A 21492-nucleotide genomic window follows, 5' to 3' on the forward strand; every position below is an offset into this window, starting at 1 on the left:
TGAAATGGACATTTTTATTAACTAGACAGAACTGAATCTGAAGACATGTTGTTCACAAGAGAGCAAGACTTTAATGACTCCCAAATGACTTATGCAGGATACATCACTTACACAGGAACCGTGGCCAACTTTTCTTTCCATAGCTCATTTAAATGGAATGAAAATAAGCCACATGTGCACTGTTAGATGTAATATCCAGTAAACCCTTTTATTTATTTGTACTAGGAAAACTAGGCCATCATCCCAGCAGAACACATGCTAATGCAATTTTTTCTGTTTTTGTAGAGCTGATGGCAAATCTGTGTCCTGCCTACAACCATTGCAGCAAGGGTAGTCCCCAGGTTTTGCAGTGGTTTGGAGGGACTCTGGCGTAAGAGACAGCCCTGTTCCCATGACAACTATGATGAGATTTATAAATTACGAGCAGCAGCCTGAACAATTGTGTTTTGTGTTGAGTCTGCCTCGTCACCCTGCTCCGTCCCCTGAAGCGTAGCGCTGCCGGAATTTACCAGGGAGTCACGAGGCAGCTTCTGTTAGGACATGATAGATGATAAGCCTGGCTTCTCTCAGCCTCTGATTAGCTCAATAAAACAGGTCAGTCTAAGGGGATTTCCACACGCCCAAATCTGATTTTGCCACACATGACATGAAGTTGTGGTTTTAACACAATAGATATAGCAAATTGTAGATAGTGACTTGAAATAATTCTGACTGGTTATGAAACTTTATTTTGCATTATATACACACACAGTACCATTGGGGTCAGTACTTTTTTTATTTTTAAGAAATTAATACTTTTATTCAGCAAGAATGCATTAAATTGCATTAGGGTGACAGTAAGTATTTATGATGTAGTAACATAATAGATATAAGATTTCTATTTTATATATATGTTGTTCTTTTCAACTCTCTATTCATCAAACAATAAAAAAAAGAAAAGAAAAAAAGATTTCAGCCAAAAATATTAAGCACCACAACTGTTTCTAATATTGATAGTAAACATTTATTTTGCATCAACGAACATTTTAGAATGATTTAATTTCTTAAAAACTTTTATTTATAAAATATCTGAGCAAAATCAATTGTTTGGATAAAAGCACGTGAAAAGCAATACAAGCAGTTTTGTTATATAAATTATATGGTCAGTGATTCTGAAAATATTGCTAATATTAGAATGATTTCTGAGGGATCACATGATACTGGAATAATGACTGCTGAAAATTTAGCTTTGCCGTACTACAATTTTTACTTGTATCTGGCATTTGGCAAGTGCTGGTGTGCATATGTGTGGGGTTCTCTTATCTTGCCAAGGGAAGGAACAGTTATCTTACTGCTTGCACAACCCTTTATTCATCCTGACTCAGTGCAGGTCTGTTTTTAAGGGGGGAGATTTGGAGGCAATGCTTTGAGGTTTGTTTTACCCTTGGGTGTGTCACAGGGTTAACATCTCTCTCTGATAATACCTGGCTGAAATCTGAGTTTATCTCATACTCTGTTTTTAACTTTTTCAAGATTGTTCCCATGCTTGTCATCACTTTTTTTCCTGGACTAGTTCATTTCGACACTGGCTTTTAAGCTTAATGAAACTTAAATTAGGCCATCTTCAATCCTGCAACTGCCATGTCTAGAACAGTAATCAGTAAAGTATTTGTTTTTATTGTATCATCCAGGATGCATATCATTTAGACTAACAGATATTCACTGATGGATCATGTTTCTGATGACAGCAGACAGCTTGTTTACAGATTACACAGGCGAAAAGTTAGAGCTCACAGATTGTGTTATGTGAACATCTGAGGATGCAAAGGAAACATCCATGCAAATCAATTCCAAATTACATTCATGGATCTCTTTCCCATCCTCAGTGATCCTATGAGAAAAGTAGTGACTGTATGGTGGAAAACACAATAAACATGCCAATTACCTGATATTTTATTTACAGAATGTTTTCTTAGATGTTTTTTAGCCAGTTTGATTACCATGTGGTTTTCATTGCATTATGAACTCGACCCTCATTAATCTTCCAAGAGTCATTTAAACAACATAAAAGAAAGAAAAGCTTCAGACAGTCATGTCTTAGTCTGAACAGAAACAGATGTACTGGGATAGTAATCAAGGTTATCCCTTACATCTAAACTCTGTCAAACAAATATTTTTTCTTCACTGGAACTGTACCATCACATTTTTATGAATTTACTCTGTAGTGTCATGCATTAAGTTTTGTTTGTTTTTTACTGTGTGCAAAACAAAACAACAATATTGTCATGCCATTTTAGACATCTTTACTTGACGTGATGATCTCAACCTTCCAAATGCTGATAAATTGCAATAATGAACACTTATGTTGAATGTCTCTGCAGTTGAACCCCAAAAAGCAGTGAAGACTTTCAGTCTGAGGATTACAGGCCTACTATTATCCATGGCTCTTAAAAGAATATTCTGGGTTCACACATATTGTACATTACAATACTCACTTTTTCAATAGTTTCAATAGTATGGCTATATAATAATAAGCAATAAGCATATTACCATTATTTTAGTGCTACAAAAATGTTTGCCTACCACAGTCATATCCAGTTGATTTAAACAACCTAGGATCTTGAATAATATTTATGTATTTATGAACTAATTAGATTTTATAAAATTACAAGCTTTGTCTCTCCAAAAAAAATGCCTATTTACTTTCAATGCAAGTGCCTTACCACAACTTCGATTCTTGTTTATTTTTAATAAATGTTTTATAAAGTAATCAATATTCAATAATCAATCGGTTCCTTTCGAGTTAGCTCAGTGTGTGAATATTCTGAACCCAGAATATTTCAAATTAAAAATAACTGGAAAAACATACAACCTAAAAACAAATAAAACATTTGTGGACAAGATTTCTTTGAAGTGTAAGCACTAAAACACTTGAAACTGAAAGTAGTGAAGTAAATGCTTTCATTTGAAAACTTTTGAACTTTTGCCCCTTCCAACCTGCCCGCCTGAAGAAGAGTATCTGCAGGACTTTAGTTTACTTTTTCTCTGTTGGATTGGTCCTTTTGTAAATGGTCTTAAAAGTGAGACATTGTTATAGACCAGAGAGACAGCGGGAGTACCACACTCATTCTGTCTTTATGAGAAAACCTCCTGTTTCAGACATTCTCAATGTGCTTCATATGTCGTCTTCATGCTGAAGGGCTCAGGCATGCTTTTGGCTGTAATTCAGTCTGACTCAGAGAGCTTTAATGCAGCATTACCACCCAAAGATCCAACCCCCAAGTCCTGCCGGTCTCTTTCCAAGAGTTCAGCTTGAGTCATCAGGGAGCTCTGAGAACTTTATGGACACATGTGAAATACTCCGCTTATCAGCTTCTTGTATTTATTTATTTTCCACAAGAAACATATCTATTTTTTAGGATATATATTAAGTCAATTATAAGAAATCATTCGTTAATTCATAATCTCTTTCATATAGACAGAAAGCTTTTTTTTCAGTTCTCAGCTTTGCTTCAGAACTGTTTACATTTGGTCTGAGGTTTCCTCATGGGGTTGATGTTAGCATAAACACATGTCTCATGAGAGACACAAAATGATTGCAAATACTGTTTCAAAAAGTCTTTGTGAACTCCTCTGACAAAAAAAAAACTGCTGATGATGAGCTGCTGCGACCCTGCTGGAGCCAAATCTGCTATGTTGAAGGAAAACCCCAAATTACAGGTCTCCCCTCTGATGACTTTATGATAAAGAATAGCTTGAGGTGGAAATAGGGAGCTGTTTACGGCCACCCAGGCAAATATAGAGAAAGTTACGTGTTAGTACCCTTGCACCCACTGGATAGGCACTTGGGGGGAAGTGAATTTAAGACTGCTTGCACTGGCATGGGCAACTGGGGTGTGCTGACAAGCCTTCTTCAGTGGACCTTTCAGTGCCACGCTATGTTTATGAGGTGCCCTTTATGCATCTTTTGCAATGCTGGCTGAGCAAAAATTAAAAAAATATCTATAGATAAATTGTGTCTAAAAAAGATATATTGTGTCAGCAACACAATCTGACATGCATATGCAAGTTTACGACTTGACATCAACAATTTTGTCAGAATGAGTCAGTTTCCACGCTGACATCAGAATGAATTCTATTTAAATGCAAACTCTACTTTCAGTCTAACATCAACCCCAAACATGGCAGATCACAATACTTTTCTTATGAAATCTTATTCTTATGACACCTAATAAAGTCAGATGACTTATGAACAATGTAGAATGCTCAGCAAAATAAAAAAATACAGTGAAGACTAAATTATTATTTTTTTTAAATTAAGTTCTAAGATAAAAAAAAAAATCGAAGTGATTACATATAATGTTCAATAATTCTACATGAAATGAAAACACTATCACAGTAATTGCATTTACTGTTCGGAGTAAACTAAACCATACGCAGAAATGATGAAATGTCCCCAGGAATAAAGACTTTAATGCCAAAGTCTGGTGGGCTCCAGTGTAAGGCATAAACTGTTGTAGATGGTCTCAGCTGATATAATATATTATTGGCATCAGTGCTTCTATTCAGAGTGCCAACAATCACAGGTCAGAAAACAGGTGAAGAAAATTAGATGATTTCATATGGACAATAGACCAGCTCTCTGTAAGAGTTTATTAAGCTTCTTAAGAGCATATAGTATGTACTTCCTGAAATAAAATTCCTGATGATGGCTCTGTATTTTAATAATGAGATCATGAGTTATGTGCCTTATATCGCTCTAAGTGCTTTGTCAAGTCCTCGATGCGTAGATCCTTAAGATGCACAAGATGCTCCAATCGGTCTATCTTAATCTGTAAAATCTGTAAAAGTAAAACATTTACTGTATGTGATATGTGATATTCAACAGCGGTTTTAAGTTTATGATATAATACATGCAAACCAAGTGCTTTACAGTGGCACAAAATAACAAAATAAAGTTTTCTGTCATAATCATCCTGTAGCATTTCCTGCCATAGAAACTTTGAGGACTATTTGATGCAGACCAGTTAAAATAGACCAGTTTCTGAATATCTTTTTCTTTGAATTGAAATGCAAACTGTTCAAATGATTAATCTTCAAGCGTCTAAATGTATTACTGGAACCTTAAAATTGTTTTACTGACCATCAAGTGACAAATATCACAGCTGCTGAACTCACAGTGACTCATTTGACAACCTTGCAATTTTTTAACCACATTTGCAACAGTAACAGGAAACATGTCAGAGAATGTGACCTGCAACCCTTGACCATTTGCCGAAAGAAAAGCACAGGAAGACCAATTTCCTTTTGCGACACAAATGCATCTCTCACCAGCTGGCATTGTATGCTAAAGGTGCTAAGCACATTCACAATCACATTTTTAAAAAACATCTGCATTTTTAAAAGATCTCACACAAAAGAAAAAAAATTGGAATTAATTTATACTAATTCTTATGCACATTACAGTCGCAATTAAACAGAAGAATCATCAGAGCGTTTGTTCTGTATTGTGATGTACATCTGAGTGTAACACATTATAAGAAAAAAAGATGTAGGATGGGGACATGGTACTATTGATTGTTGTTGATGTCCTGCAAGCTTGCAGGAGATTTACTCTAAATGGACTAAATGATTGGAAATATCCGGCATACATCACGTTTCACAAAAAATATTTGAGTGTTGATATTTTGTTTTACTACAAAATAATAGTACTTTTGTATTGTTACAAAATAACACAAAATAACATGCATTGAAGAATTGTTCACAATAAGATAAATAACATACATTTAGAAAACAGAAGATTTAATTTCATGCCAACTTTAAAGGTGCAGTGTTTTGAAATTGTAAAAATAATGACTGAATACTGTTTGCATTGCAATGCTGAAAACCTCAGATAGCAACCGTGCTTACACTTTCTGGGAACTCAACCAATAAATTTGTCTCTGCATATTAAACTGGAAAAGGAAAAAGTATTTTAGCATCAAAACCTTACCTCAACAGTCTCCTGTAAAGCCAAAATGGCTTGCTCCTTTTCCTCCAAGAGCAAACGGACAGCTGGATCCACATTTGGTCCCAAGGCTGCAGCAGGACTACACAAGATTTCCAAAACACAAGTCCATTACAAATGTATATTTTTCCCATAGGCCTACATGAAAGACTTCATGAACCTCAGAAAGTCCTTTTCACATCACAATTCATCACTCTGTACCTTACATTGCCTATCTTCTTCACAGTGGCTGGATTGGTATGAGTGGCCTCAATAACTATCAGAAATTTGGGCAAACAGAGAAAGGGATTAAGAGATTTAAAAATATATATATTGTAATACTTTTCAAACAAATGGCTTTCACAGAAAGGTAAACATGCTAATGTACAAATGTGTCTTAGGCAACAGCGACAGTGCATTCAGGATCCCTCCAGGCTAAGTTCGGGCACTGAGACTTTACCCTCACGATACCCTGAATCAATTTCCTCTAGCTAAGTGGTACTCCCCCATACTTTAAGATGTTTAAGCTCATGAGAATTGCTTAGCCAGGAAGGCTAAACTAATTAGACTCCATTTGAACCCATTAAACACAATAAGGTCAAAAAGAACATTGACGGCACCAGACTGTGACTACGGAGCGCGAGTGTTTTATTTGGCTCTGAGCTCTGAATCATCAACACCAGCTGTGCTTCACCTTATAAACATCCCATTAACACATAAAATAACAAGTTAAAATTTAACATCACCTACAGGAAAAATAAAAGTAAAAAGCACAGGACTCCTGTTTCCTCAATAGAAATGCTCTGCACTTTGATAATATGATATATCAGAAACCATCTAGCCTCTCTAGTCTCATAACAGACTCAATAATCTACTGTTTGCTTCTGTTTTCTGTTGGAAGTGATAAGGGCTATCTGGTGAATGGAGTTGATGGACGCAGGACCTTTTCTATCATGAAAAGAGGGAGTTGGACCTGAAACCAAATGATGTCACAATTAAGATGCCATGATGGTGAGGTATGGGAAATGGAGAGTTGACCTATCTGGACCCCTTCTATGTAATGTTAAGAGTGCTGAAAATGCAGTGCATTTGCCTTATTTCCAAACACAGCTTTTGTAAGTCTATTTTAATATGCATAGAGAAAAACAGTTCAAGCTAAAATTTTAACAGAAGCACACAAAATGGTGGTTGGTGGTAAAGAGTTCTTTTTCAGGAGGTACCTTTATGCGCAAACATTGCAAGCAATGTCATAGCCTGATAAGGCATCAAGGTAAAAAGTCAGCTGCCTTAGCTTTTGGATGAAGCCATTGATTTTTAGTGTGCATTTTTTTTTGTCCAAACAATGAAATTTTGTGCGATCCATTGGGGTTTTGTTCATTGTATGAGCAAAAGCAGTTGAAACATTCTTCAAAATATTTTCTTTTGTATCCCCGAGAAGAAATAAAATCATATTGCATATAAAGTGAGTAAATGATGACAGGAATGTTGCTTTTGCATGGAACTAACCAGAAGGTCTGACACAAAACCTCAAATAACCATCAAATGACCATCAGAACACACAAAGGAAACTCATCCTCTTTGTACATAAAAGGGCATCCTTTGTACTTGCAACACTTAATTTGCTATTTTAGATTACAGTTATTAAGGCAAGGGCAGTGTTTTCTGAGTACTGTGACAATCAGACTATCTTTGACCACAGTATTCTCATGAATACTAAGCTTCCTTAAAATCTAATGATGTCACATTTCCAAGTATTCAGATACAGCTGATGAGCTGATTAGGCAGTTTAATTATATTACCATTCTTACTAGCATTAACAAGAATCACCATAAAATTCATATGAGGAGACAGCCAGCACAAATCTACAGTTTATATCTTCACCCTTGACAGACAACAGTTGTTATGCTGTGGGAATTCTGCTACCTGGCCACTGTCTTCTTCTTCTGATTTCATTTGTGTGGGTAGTTATTGAAGCTAGCACTGTGAATCATTTTGAGTATGTAAAAAAAAGCTGTTCAAAATTAGATTGATTCATTTCCTTCCTGTGTAAAGATGATGTGTCAATTGTGTCAGTTTTGTACCAGTAATGATGTAGATCTTTGTGTTTGGTCTACTGTACATGCCAAAGGCTATGTTTACACTAGTGGATTTTTGTGCACAAAACGTTTGCTACAGTTATTACGTTTGCTACAGTTATGCATGTTGTTTACACTACTCCGGTGATTTCGACCCTCGAAAACGGAGACTTTCCAAAACGCTGCAGACCCCTTTTTAGTTTGAAAACTCTGGGGTTGCGTTTCAGTGTAAACGGACCAAAACTGATATTTTTGAACTGAACATTCACTCTGCGTATCATTGATGATCGTGTAAATAATAACATCATGCTCATTGTTGCATCTGCATGAATAGTCACGTGACATGAGTTTTTTTGGTTGTGTGGACTGAGATCGTTTCTGAAACGCAGTGAAAACGCAAGTGTAGATGAGGACCGTTTTCATTTTAAAATGACATTTTAAAAAGAAAACGCACAAGCTGAAAGAGACAGTTTACCCCCCCAAAAAACTGTCATAATTTACTAACAATCAGAGTTATATAAAAAAATGTCCTGGATCTTCCAAGCTTTATAATGGTATTGAATGGATTTTGAGATTTTTAAGTCCAATAAAGTGCATCCATCCATCATAAAAAGTACTCCACACGGCTCAGGGGCATTAATAAAGGCCTTCTGAAGTGAATCGATGGATTTGTTTGAGAAAAATATCCATATTTAAAACTTTATAAACCACAATTTCTAGCCTCCGCTAACTGTCGTAAACGCATACAAGAAAGAGGCATTCAAGCAGATAACATAGGCGTAGCATAAGCTCCAGTGAGAATATCATAGTCTCACGAGAACCAAGTTTTGTTTAAAGCAAAGGAAAACCAGTCTCCTCTTGGGTTATATTGAAATCATCTGACATTTTTTCTTTACAAATCCTTATTTTGTACTTCTAATATGTGATCAGTGTTTTGTTTTGCTCTTTCACTGCACTTCCGTGTTCACTTCTCACCAGAGTTTACGCCTACGTCATCCACTGGAACACCACTCGCTCAACACTTTTTTTTTTTTATATAAATACGATTGTATTTGTCTGACAGAAGAAAGGAAAGTCATATACTCTTAGGATTTCTTGAGTATGAGTAAATCATGGAGTTATTTCATTTTTGGGTGAACTATCCCTTTAATAAACCTAGACTCAAAGCCAGAGTCAGTGCACCTGCTTCTCAAGCAGACCACAGCCCAGTGGGTCTTCACCAGGCTCTCCCCCAGCCGCTACTGGGCCGAGGCCTCATTAAAGATGACCTTCATTGCCCTATTGTAGCTTATATACAATGGGAAGCTAAATCCACATTTATGTTTTACAGTATTTACCTGATCTGGGTTGTCCATTTATAGTACTGTAATATTCCAAGTCCTATAAAAAAAGATTAAGTCAGGGTTAGACTACTGTTCATTTAACCATTATAACGAAAGAGGAAGTGGTTTCAAAAGAAAGATCCTGTAGCAATGCAAATGCAAATACACACACAGACCCACCTGAGTGCCATCTAATTGTTTTCCTGCTTGTTTTTCCTCTATCTTCTCTCTCAGAGAGCAAAGGACTGGTTCGATGCAGCCCGCTGTGCTGACCACAATTTTTTTCATCGTCTCCTCGGGTACATGGAAATTTAGCTTAGAGAAAACTTTTCTGAAATTAGAACATGAAGGAGTTGTGTGTTGTCCAATTCTAGACAAACATAAAAGACAGGAATCTGAGTAACATAAAAAAAATGTCCTGGGTCTTCCAATCTTTTTTAAATTTTTGTATTATTATTATTTATTTTGGTGCAGCAACATAAACATAATTTATTTCAAGTCAGAAGTAGTTGCATTTTCCTACTGTTCAATTGTCTCTTTTAACATAATACAACAGTAAACTAAAACATATAAAAAACAAACAAAATTACACATACAAAAACATAATATAAAATAATAACAATAATAACAAAAGTTTTACAACTTGGGTGAGGGCAAATGTATACTAAATGTTCCAACTATATGTTGAGGGTGTTAATTATGGGTTCTTAGTCCATGGTAGAGACTATGGAAGAAATCACTCTATAGTTTCCAATTTGTAATAGGGAAGAGTTACAGGGAAGATTACAATGACATTCTTCATTCCCAAGGAAAGAGTCATTTGCTCTATACCTCCACAAAGTCTGGTCGTAACGGCCTTACATATTCCACCCACTTGGACCAGAATTTAGTGAACATATTTTTCTGAAGACGGAGGGAAAAAGTGATTCTTTCCATAACATATATATAATTTACTATGTCCATCCACTCTCGTATTGTGGGGGGTTCAGGAAGCAACCAACATCTTGTTAATGCTTTTTAACCAGATGTTAAAATGCCAAATAGATATTCATCCTGCCGTCTTGCCTTTAAATCCACATTTCCTAAAAACATTGTGGAAAAGTGTAAGGGAATGGTAGTGTTAAGAATGTTTTCTAATGCTTTATGAAGCTCTGCCCAGAAAGGTTTTATCACTGGGCACTCCCAGAATATGTGCCAGTGATTGGCTTCCTGAATCCCACACTGTCTCCAACATTTGGTGTGTCCCCCTTCAATATGTGCTTTGCTCTGTGGAATTATATATTTTTGTTCTGAGGCCTTTATAAAATCTAGATATAACACCCTTATTTAAATCGTTCTGGTAGGCACCCATGAATATTCTCAATATTGGGTCATCTAAGTCTGTTTTATTTTTTATATTATGTTCAAAATGACTACGTATTTGGAGGTATCTTTAAAAATCTGATTTCTCAAGGCAATGTTCTTTCTTTAAGTTTTCAAAATCTTTTAGGTGTCCCTTTTCTGTAAGGTAATAGAATGTTGTTATTCCCTTTGAGATCCAAGACTTGAATCTATGATCCATTCTATTAGGTTTGAATTCAGGATCATAAGCACACCATTGAATTATTTGTAGTTTGTGGTTCAGTTTATATTCTTCTCTTATCATATTACAATTTTTTAACTGTGCTTTAATCCATGGATTTTGCACCTTATCTATAAATCTTCCCAAGTATTTATGTGTTAATAGTGCCTGAATTGAGGGGTCATTTATTATTGAAAGTTCAATATCTTTTCACCTAGCATGATATTTTGGATTACATATGTTAATTAAAGGTTTACTTTGGGCTGAATAAAAATAGTTCCTAAAATGAGGCAATGCCATACCACCTTCCTCTGTTGGGAGCTGTAATGTTTTAAATTCAATCCTGGGTTTTTTCCCTTGCCAAATATATCTGGAAATTATCTTATCCAATTCGGACCATTGTTTTGAAGAAATTTCTTGAAATAAATAAAGATAACGCGGAAGGATGTTCATCTTTACAGTATCAATTATTTGACTAAGGCGGCTCTTCCAATCTTTATAATGGCAGTGAACAGGTGTCGAGATTTTGAAGTCCAATAAAGTGCATCCATCTATCTTAAAAAGCACTCCACACTTAATAGGAAAACTGCTGTCTATTCCCCCTCTAGCTCTACATATGGTGCCCAGATGTGCTGTCTAGGTAGGCAACTCACTTTTAGACCCAGCCAGTGTTAAAAGTTCAACCGGAGATCCCAGTGTTGTTGCTGAGGTGTCATGTCAAATTCCTGCAATCCTCCAGGGAATGTGTCAAGCGACACTCAGGGGTCTGATAAGCAATGCGGTGTTTGCATTACTGTCTGCGTGGAGAACAAATAAATATACTTGCCTGTTCAAGGTGCTCCAGTTACTCAGCTTCTGTTGCGTGGAATGCGCGGCCGTGTAGTTGTGCAGATCCACCAGTTTAGGGAAGAAATGCTTCACTACCTCTGCGGCCATAACTGCTTATGGAAACCGTTCAAATACTCACTGACAATACTGAACTGAGTAAAATACTATATAGCTAATTAAATTGTTATAAGTAAAACAAGTATTCTTATTATATTCCTTTAATCTATTCTAGAAATATTTATCTAGTCAAATGCAAGGCAACACTTCTTAAAATGTCAACAAGCATCATACATAGTTAATTAGCTAGGTTAGCGGGTTTAATTTGTTTCTTGAAGGAATGAAATACCTCCATCGCTAAAATCTCTTGTAATATTCCGTTTGGGTCTGGAGAGCGGTATCTTGTCTATCCAGGCGTAGAGGTCTTGCAAAGCTTCTTCTTCTAATTGTTTAAGCCCGTCCATCATTTTAATCAAGGTTCTGCGTGACTAAAACCCGCAACTAACGTTATCTCAGAGGTACAGGTATTAGTAGTATGGTTGTTTGAATCGTAACTAGGCAACGAAAATACAGGACGCTGTAGAGGTCATGTCGTTACACGTGCGAAGGCGATTTCAAATGTTTGGAAACGAACCAAATAAACTGATTAAAAGAGTAATGTCAAAAACTTTATTATAGTACACAAATAAAAACATTCTCATATTTAAATAGTAAAGTCAGACCAGCTGAGATCATTGCACGTTTGGATTTTAAATATTAGCTGGGCAAAAAAAACAGCGAATGTTTGCCTTTGTCTGAGTGCAAAAACCACAAGCATCACAAAAGAAAAAAAAAAGGTTTAGGACACTTATAAATAAGGGAAAATGCGACCTTAAGCAAATCACTAAAGTAAGGACGGATTATGCTTCAGAAAAGGTATATGACATAAAGTAAATAACAAGAAATTCTACACAAAATAATGAAATAATAAAGTCCCAATTACAAGATATAAAATTGCAAACACAGAACAGCTCCAGAAACAGGACTGAATGCACCATAATGCACTGGGAAAAAAACATGTTCTATTTCAGAGACCCTTAGGCAGCAATATGAAGGAGAAACTCTGTAGACTTGCATAGAGACACAATCTTAACTGACTGTAAACGGTGGCAAATAATTTTTTTTAAATAGAAAGAAAAAGAAAGCCAAAATACAATAAAAGAGATTACAAATAAGCCGTACCAACAGTGTAAAGCGATTTCGACAGTACACATTTTTCATTCCATTTTACCATTTCCCTAACTTCATTTTATTATTCAGAGAGATTTTACAAAAAACATCAAGCTTCATTCAGCTCATAAACTGCGGTCCATGTTTTGTATATCAAGGTCCTTATGAAGCTCCCAATGATTCGGAGAAAGTCATATTGTTCCAGATCATCTGGGCCTGACAGGAGGTTTCAGTGCAACTTTCTGGATAACCTACAGTGAACACAAAAGAGCTTTTAAAACACTAACATTCATTTATACAGCTAGAATAAATAAATAAATCAGCATTAACAATCCAATTTTTCAGATAATTGAAAATTGTTTTTTTTAGTTTATATGTGAACTGCTAAATGCAAAGCAGAAAAACATTACAACACCTGAGGTGGACTGAATGCTGGCTGCATCCCAGTGGGTTTCACAGGAGGCACTGGAGGTGCTTTTGACTCCTATCAGAACAAAACAAAGAGCGGTTAATAGTATTGAACTCATTTTGTGTCAGTAGGATGGGGAGCTTTTTGTTGACTTAATTATTCAAGCATAAATGTTGAAAAATGGCCTCTTACAGGTTTATATGCCAGTGGTGGTAATGGTCTTGATGGAGGAAGAGGTTTCGTTGGTGGAGGTAGCGGTTTTACCTGAAACACAGTTTTAGACATGACCTAATGCTCTTTAGTCTCACTGCATTTTCACGTCAACTGTTTTATGTTACATTTGTAAAGAGCTTAAAGTCAATAAAAGTAACCAATATTACTAATATTACAATATTACTATTTACACTATAGTTCAGAAGTTTGGGGTGGGTACATTTTGTAGTCTCTTATATTTAACATAGGCTTAATTTATTTAATAAAAAAATACAGCAAAAAACAGTAATATTATGAAATATTATTAAAATGTAAAACAACTTAATGACCCCAAACTTTTGAATGGTAGTTAATAGTAAGACATTCTGGGCCTCACCTGAACAGGATGAATGTTTCTGGAAATACCAGGAGGTGGGATGGAAGGTTTCTGAAACTTATAAAATAGGGACATACATTTTCATTTTTATTAAAACAATTTTAGCCTAGAATATTTGTAAATAATTACATGCATTTGTAGAGAAGATAAACTACCTGTTCTGTCCTAGTTTGTGGTGCAGTCTTTGGAGGCTGTGCATAGTAAGAAATAAGTGGTAGAAAGATGATGACTTTCATCCTAAAATTGACTTTTTGTTAGCAAAAATTAAACCGGGCTTTCAAGGTTAAATTAAAGACTTTACCAATGGTGCTTGTCTAGAGGGCGTAGCTGGAGAATAGAGAGGTTTGCAGGCCAGAGCAGTGGATGACTCCAGGAAAGTTGGTTGACTTATGCGTGGTTGTGTGCATCTGGGGCTGTTCTTTGCACTTCCTGGTTGGAATGCAGGGTTACACTGGCCTGAGGAAGTGTGGATGTCTTTCAAAGACCTTTTAGAACAGAATGTCCTTCATTAATAGAACAATAAATTAAATTATAACAGAAATTGATAGTTCATGATTGTCATTTGCATAACAGATCCTACCTTTTCTTTCTAAATTCTGTTATTTTGTTCTTGTGAAAGACCAGTGCACCAATAATAATGATCAATCCAAGAACGACTACAGACACAGTCACACCAATTATCACAGATTCTTTTCTCACTGTAAAGGCACACATTTGACATGGTACAGAATTAGTTTTGTATGGTCAATGATTGAATTTCATGGAGTAGTACAGATATGGTAAGGATGTAATTGGTTTACTTTTTTGAAGTTCTGAGAATTGGACATCACAATAGGGTGGTGCCCATCCTGGATCACAGTGACATTTCCTCTCGTGGTTACACACCTTTAAAATAGAAGTCAGAAATATGTTTACATGTGTTTATGCTTTTATATGAGCCTTCTCTAAGGCAAATTCAAAATGGATCTGAATGACTAAATGAAAAAATTTAATGACTTTAAAAGCAATCACAGAATGACAAACACTGCATGCAATAATGCTTTTGTCTTTAAAAAAAATAGAAACATAAAAGAAATGGGAAAATGTAAATAAAAAAATAAATCACACACCCCACGATTGTTGCATTTATCCGAGCAGTTCTCAGAGCTGTATATGCTAATGTCTTGACAAAGGTTGTTGTAACACACCTGTTGATTGAAAAAATATATAATAATAATAATAATAACATAAATCATAACATATATATATATATACTAACTAATTAAAGGTTTCATACACATTGTATTTCGTGCAAGGAAATATACATTCATTATTCACTTGCCTTATTATTGCCACATTTGGTGCCTGCTGGAACCATCCCTAAGTCATCTGTGGGCGAGGTATCTACAGCCATATAGCAGGTTCTTGATTGAATATTTACTAATGATTTTCTATTGGTTATGGGGAATTCATTCCCACCATGACAGAATATTTTTCCACACATCATGTGCCTGTAGGATTCAGAATACAATTGTGCCATTAGAAAATAATTTACAAAATAATACGATTTTTAGTCTTCAGCCATCAAAGAAAAGTTAAGTTAACACTTACTCAGCACTCTTGGAGGTTTTGTAAATAACATTATAATGAAAGCAAGTGTCAGCATCCACTTCAGCATCTAAACATGTAAAAGATTGATTTTAAAATAGTCATATACTATATTATTATAATTTTCCTCAATTTCTATATGAAACTTTATTTTACAAAAAAATAAATAATAATAATATTAATAATTTAACAAAAAAAGCTGTAAGGCTTTGTGTTAAATTGTAAAAACATCAAAGAGCATCCAAAAAAAAACAAAAAACAATGGCTCAGTGAGAATAGTACCTGATCCCCACAGCAACTTGCAGTGTTCCTTATGTGTTGGACATTGTCCATTATAACAGTAGCCCTGATTATAATTGCAAGGGAGTCCATTCATCTTATATTCATCTTCCGGACAGAAGGCTGACAATCCTGTACAGTACTCGTCCAAATCACAGTCATGAGCACTCTTTCTGCACAGGCTATTGGGCTGTTTCAGCTACAAGGGAGGATTAGCAAAACAAATTAAGACAATAATCTACTTTTACATGTATTTACAGTCCAATAACAACTTAAATATGGTGTTCCTGTGGAGCTTGGTGGGAAGCTTTGCGGATACCTGGCAATTGTGGCAGCACTCTCCATGTGCACAATGGGCACCTTCTGTAAGTCGACAGGTGGTGGCATTGCAGCAGGCATTGTTACATTCCTAAAATAAAAAATAAAAAATTATTGTGGTAAAAAAAAAAAAAAAAAATACACTATACACATCCAGAATACACTACCATTCAAAAGTTTGGGGGAAGTATTCTGGCATGCAACCAATGTTTTGTTTTTGAAAAACTATAATTAGGATCAGTAAGTTTTTTTTAAAGAAACTGATAGTTTTTTTCAGCAAGGAAACATTAAATTGATCAAAAGTGAAGAAACAATAAAGACATAACGCTGTTCTTTTTGAACTTTCTATTCATCAAAGAATACTGAAAAACGTATCACATTTTCTAAAAAAAAACAAAAAAAAAATGTAACAGCAAAATTATTTTCAAGATTGATTATAATAAGAATTTTTTTAGCAGGAAATCAGTATAGTACAATGATCATTGAGAAACCATGAAAATTCAACTTTGCCATCAAAGGAATAAATTACATTTTATAACATAATAAAATAGAAAACTTATTTTAAATTGTAATTATGGTTATTTTAAATTGAAATATTTCGCAACAAATTATAATAATATTTCAGTATATTATTGTTTTTATTGTATTCTTACAGACCCCAAAACTTTTAACGATAGTGGATAAATACTCAAATACACAGGTCTATTCTCAGGTCTATTCATATATTAACTGACAAACCAAAGTTGTGTTAATTTTATAAAACAACTTGTCACACCTCAACAGTTCCGCAGTCACACTCCTCGTCTTTTTCAACAAAAGCGTTTCCACAAACTGGGCCTCCATATAGTTCAGCCTCATTTGGCATGTCTAGTAAACAGCTGGTGTCATATCTCTGCAAAAACGCTTTTAAGGATGATTGACTGCAAGTACTGAAGGAATCAGGGTAAACATACCTGTTGGAAAAGATTTAAAAAAAAATTATGGTCTGTGAAAACAGTAAACCACAAAAAACATTTCATAGTTGCCTATCTCTTGTGCCATTACATAAATGCATTCTAATCAAAAGTATTTTCAATTAGCCTCACCCAATGGTGTCTGACATAACACAGCCCTTGTCAGAGGAGCATCCACAGTTTGGATTATCATGTGACATGCCCAGATTATGTCCCATTTCATGGGCAATGGTAGAAGCCACTGCAATGGGATTTTTATTATGGTCCTTTGTAAAAAAGAAAACATCTTATGTCATTAACATTAAGCACCACATCCAAAGCTTTCTTTCAAACATTAGGAAAGTACTGTGCCGTTTTCATATAAACATATGCTCATAATTATACCTCATTCACAGCACCAGAGGATGGAGAGCACATAGCGTACATTGTAGCCAACCCAACTGTAGATCCTTCAAAATCTACAGCACTGATTAAAAAGAGAGAGAGAATTTAAGGCATTAATGGAATTTTTGTTGTTCAGTACTATTTTAAAAAATAAAAATAAAAGTTTTAAAGCTTGCAGTAATACACATTTTAAAGGGAAGTGTTTAGTTTGACTTAAAATGTGGCATTCAAAGCACAGAAACTGATTAAGATGAGCAGTCAGTGACTCACGTGATAAAATGGGCATTGTCATGTTTCTTCCTCTTGAGCAGGCTATCCTGACGCCATCGTAAAAATCGTTCCAGAGTGAGATTTGGCATACTGTGGACATCAATCATGTCTCTTTGAGACCAAATCTCGAGTCCAACCAACCTGACACGTATGTTTAATGGCCGGTAAAGCTGAACATGAGCAAAATCATTTCTATAAACATTATTTTGAAAATCATATTGTAATCACCATGCATAACCTGTTAATTATTTAAGACCAGTTGAAAGTTGTATGATACCTTGTCTACGTGATTTGCGACCAACATCATTCTTTCTTCAATCTTTTTAAAACTTCCAAACTTGTTGTACTGAAGAAAAATGTGTAGATATATTTTAACAGTATAAACACAACACATCAGGATAAGATATTTTTTCCATTAAACCAAATTCATACCTCCATATGATCAACGACCAAAACCATCTCAACAATCCGCTGTCCGTCTCTGGGGGCCTTGTTTTTCTGAAGATTACAAATTGAAGTAAAGATATTGTCATAAAGCTGTTAATGGTAAACACATCATAAAGAGGTTGTTGAGGTACAAATTAAACATGCTGCTTAATAATGAAATAGGGAGAAATTAGAAATGTTGGAAACCAACACTTAATATATGGTTAAATATATGACTAAATATATTTCTCATATAATAAGCTTCCAATCAACAAGAGATTGATACTTGCTTGAATATGTCATTAATTAACTGCAATGATTCTGCCGTATGGACATTACTTTGACATAGTCACCTCAAACTACTCTTCAATGTAATATATCTCCTGTACAGCTGCTTTGAAACAATATGTTTTGTAAAAAGCACTATACAAATAAACATGAACTGAAATGAATCATTAGAATATCATTACCATATTTGTGCCTTTATACAGCCCACTAGACTTTGGAGCAAGGTTATAGACTGTGTCATTGATGTATCCAAAGGCCCCTTGCTTGGTCCTTAAATGCTCTTGCTTATAAATAGCATGGTCACCATCCAAAGACTCTTCTAGGGGCTCAATCAAGTAAACTTGATTTTTGACCCTCAGAAACCCTCTGAAGGATGAAGAAGATATAATATTTAAAAGATGGAGAAGTGGAGGAGGGAAAATATTTGCGGGTCATTTAGTAAACATTAGACACTATCCAAATAAACTAATTAAAGGCACAATCCAAAAAAATAATTAAACTGAAATATATTTTAACTGTACACAAAGCAGACTCAGGGTATATATATATATATATATATATATATATATATATATATATATATATATATATATATATATTCATTTAACATTCAATCATGTCTGTAGTTTACAAAAAAAAATTATTAAAATGTTCTTACTCCATTCCAGAGCAAAGTCCAACACTGACTGAAGAGTCTTCAAAATCATGGACGTGTCCCTGATAGTAGCAGTGACCCTGAAGTAAAAAACAGAATATGTACAGTTAAGCAGTAATATTCATTCACATTCACAGAAATAAGCTATTTTACTGTTTTAACATACAATACTGTCTGAAGACTTTGTCTCTGAAATCCCATCCTCGGTATAATGTGAGAGGGTGTAATCTTTTCCTAAAAGCTCCCTGTTGAATAAAAAATTAATTGGGCTGGGTATGAATACAAGGCCTCCACATCAGTGTTGGGGGTAATGCATTACAAGTAACGCGAGTTACGTAATCAGATTACTTTTTTCAAGTAACTAGTAAAGTAACGCATTACTTTTTAATTTACAAGAAAATATCTGAGTTACTTTTTCAAAAAAGTAACGCCAGTTACTTTGTATTCCCATTTTTTGACTGACAAGCCTCCTGTTCCCATAATGGGAGAAATCGGAAGTATGGAGGCGTTGTGTGCGCTGTGTGAACATGATGTTACTGTAGTTCTAGACTAAATGTGAATGTGCATTAATTCATCCCACTCACAAAAAAAAACAAAAAAACAAAACAGATTTAGTATCCATCAAAATGAATCAAAACAGTGAAATGCAAACTCAGAATATGACGCAAACCTGCAATAACTAAATATATTAAATAACACAAATGTATCTATTCCCATTTTATTAACAGTGTCTTTGCTGCTGCCCTTTAATGATCCAGTTCAACCATACTAATAATTAAAAAATGACTTTAGATAAACTAACAATTGTGCTTCATTGTTTTTTTTTATTGCTGAAGAGTGTTGAACCTTCTTCTCCTGTGTTCTGTACTGTAGAGACGTGAATTTACTTTTCCTTCAGCCTGAGGTTTATTCATTACACTTTTTGGTGTGAAAGGGCTTTTACATTTGCTATAAATAGAACTTCTTATATTAAAAACAATCAAGCCCTGCTCATATTTAAAAAGTAACGTGAAAGTAACGCAAAAGTAATGTAACACATTACTTTCCATAAAAAGTAACTAAGTAACATATTTAGTTACTTTTTTAGGGAGTAATGCAATATTGTAAGGCATTACTTTTAAAAGTAACTTTCCCCAACACTGCTCCACATATTGTTTAGAGCATAAATAGTTATGCATTTCTATAAAGTCACATTCTCACCTATTTTTGTGCAAAGAAATTGTGAAGTCCCTCCCATCTACAGCCAAATCATATTCAAGTTGTTCAGGATATGTCTAAACGGGTGAAAGTAAGCACGCATGAATAAAAAGTCAAATCCAGCATCCCAGAAGATGCCAATAATGTTTCGATTAACAAAACTAAACTGGACCTTCAGAGAAGGGGCGCTCCTCTTCGCTCGCTCGTTCAGTGCCTGAGGTCGGAGTCGGATCACATCATAGCGCATCACATGAGGCAAAGCTGGACTCGCTGCCTCAAGACTCTCTAAAGCAACAGTGAATAAACAAATCAGTATGTGTAATCAGTAAAGTAAAAACACATCACGCACTGTGACATGATTCGCGTTGTAAAATGATTCTCATAATTCTTGGCGCTCACCCCATGTATAAACAAACGAAAGCAGTGAAATAAATAATCCAGTGTAACTCATGGTTCAATCGCTCCGGGACTCGTGGGCTTCAGTGGGAACTCGGCTACTTGAAAGTTAAAGCTCCGCCTCGGTTATCCGGTAAATTAGCATGAAGAGACCACAACCTCCTCATCCGGTAACAGCTGCAAACCGGTCACTAATGAGTCACATACACCAGTACATGTGTCAGGGATTTTTCGAGGCACAAAAATTAAATAAACCTTTTGTATTGTATTTTTTTATAAGCGAGTTCTAGGCTATATACCTCACAGAATGGTAGCTTGTAGCTTTTGTATCTTTTCAACTCTGTAACTGAAGTGAATATGCTTGTGTATTTCTGTTCAAATGAATGCCTCAAAACCTCACAGAATCCACTGATAGTAGGATAAGATGGGGAAAGATACACCTCTAAGTAGAATGTGCATTTACTTTTAAACTAACATATTTAGAAAGTTAGCCTGTACAGTATGATGATGCAGACACTGTGATATTAAGGGAAATTATAAGGGTGTCTTAGAACAAAATGTAAAATTATTTAGAGGCCCACAATCAGGGTAAGATGTCTGCCTGGGGCAAGAAACCTCTGCTAAACCTTCGCAGAATGTATAAATTACTTTTGATATCATTTCATTTTATTTTATAGATAGATAACTTTTTAAGTGACTTTAATAAAAATATTGAATCAACTATTCTATTTAAAATTGTGTTTTGACAATTTAGTTGAATAATTAAATATCTATCTATCTATCT

At 35.0% G+C, this 21492-nt stretch overlaps 2 protein-coding genes across 2 annotated transcripts; both read right to left on the reverse strand.

Moving 5' to 3' along the window:
* Nucleotides 1-4300: 4300 nt before the first annotated feature.
* Nucleotides 4301-12294, reverse strand: spef1 (sperm flagellar 1). Its single transcript, XM_059518315.1, has 7 exons — nucleotides 12098-12294; nucleotides 11750-11861; nucleotides 9543-9693; nucleotides 9378-9420; nucleotides 6188-6242; nucleotides 5972-6068; nucleotides 4301-4820 (listed from the first exon to the last, which is right to left on the reverse strand). Exons 1-7 carry the CDS (start codon nucleotides 12213-12215, stop codon nucleotides 4713-4715), a joined length of 684 nt encoding a protein of 227 aa, XP_059374298.1. The 5' UTR covers nucleotides 12216-12294; the 3' UTR covers nucleotides 4301-4712.
* A 379-nt stretch (nucleotides 12295-12673) lies between these two features.
* LOC132110703 (disintegrin and metalloproteinase domain-containing protein 8-like) lies at nucleotides 12674-20806 on the reverse strand. The gene is made up of 25 exons (XM_059517538.1): nucleotides 20712-20806; nucleotides 20485-20597; nucleotides 20316-20389; nucleotides 19282-19360; nucleotides 19119-19195; nucleotides 18643-18826; nucleotides 18179-18244; nucleotides 18024-18092; nucleotides 17747-17916; nucleotides 17477-17558; nucleotides 17225-17358; nucleotides 16915-17092; nucleotides 16141-16230; nucleotides 15825-16020; nucleotides 15546-15612; nucleotides 15277-15445; nucleotides 15065-15142; nucleotides 14756-14840; nucleotides 14536-14653; nucleotides 14257-14440; nucleotides 14111-14146; nucleotides 13956-14012; nucleotides 13559-13630; nucleotides 13373-13441; nucleotides 12674-13208 (listed from the first exon to the last, which is right to left on the reverse strand). The coding sequence occupies exons 1-25, from the start codon at nucleotides 20761-20763 to the stop codon at nucleotides 13164-13166; spliced, it is 2544 nt and encodes an 847-aa protein (XP_059373521.1). The 5' UTR covers nucleotides 20764-20806; the 3' UTR covers nucleotides 12674-13163.
* Nucleotides 20807-21492: the final 686 nt, after the last annotated feature.

This window comes from Carassius carassius, chromosome 30 (assembly GCF_963082965.1).
Source record: "Carassius carassius chromosome 30, fCarCar2.1, whole genome shotgun sequence".
Taxonomy (NCBI): Eukaryota; Metazoa; Chordata; class Actinopteri; order Cypriniformes; family Cyprinidae; genus Carassius; species Carassius carassius.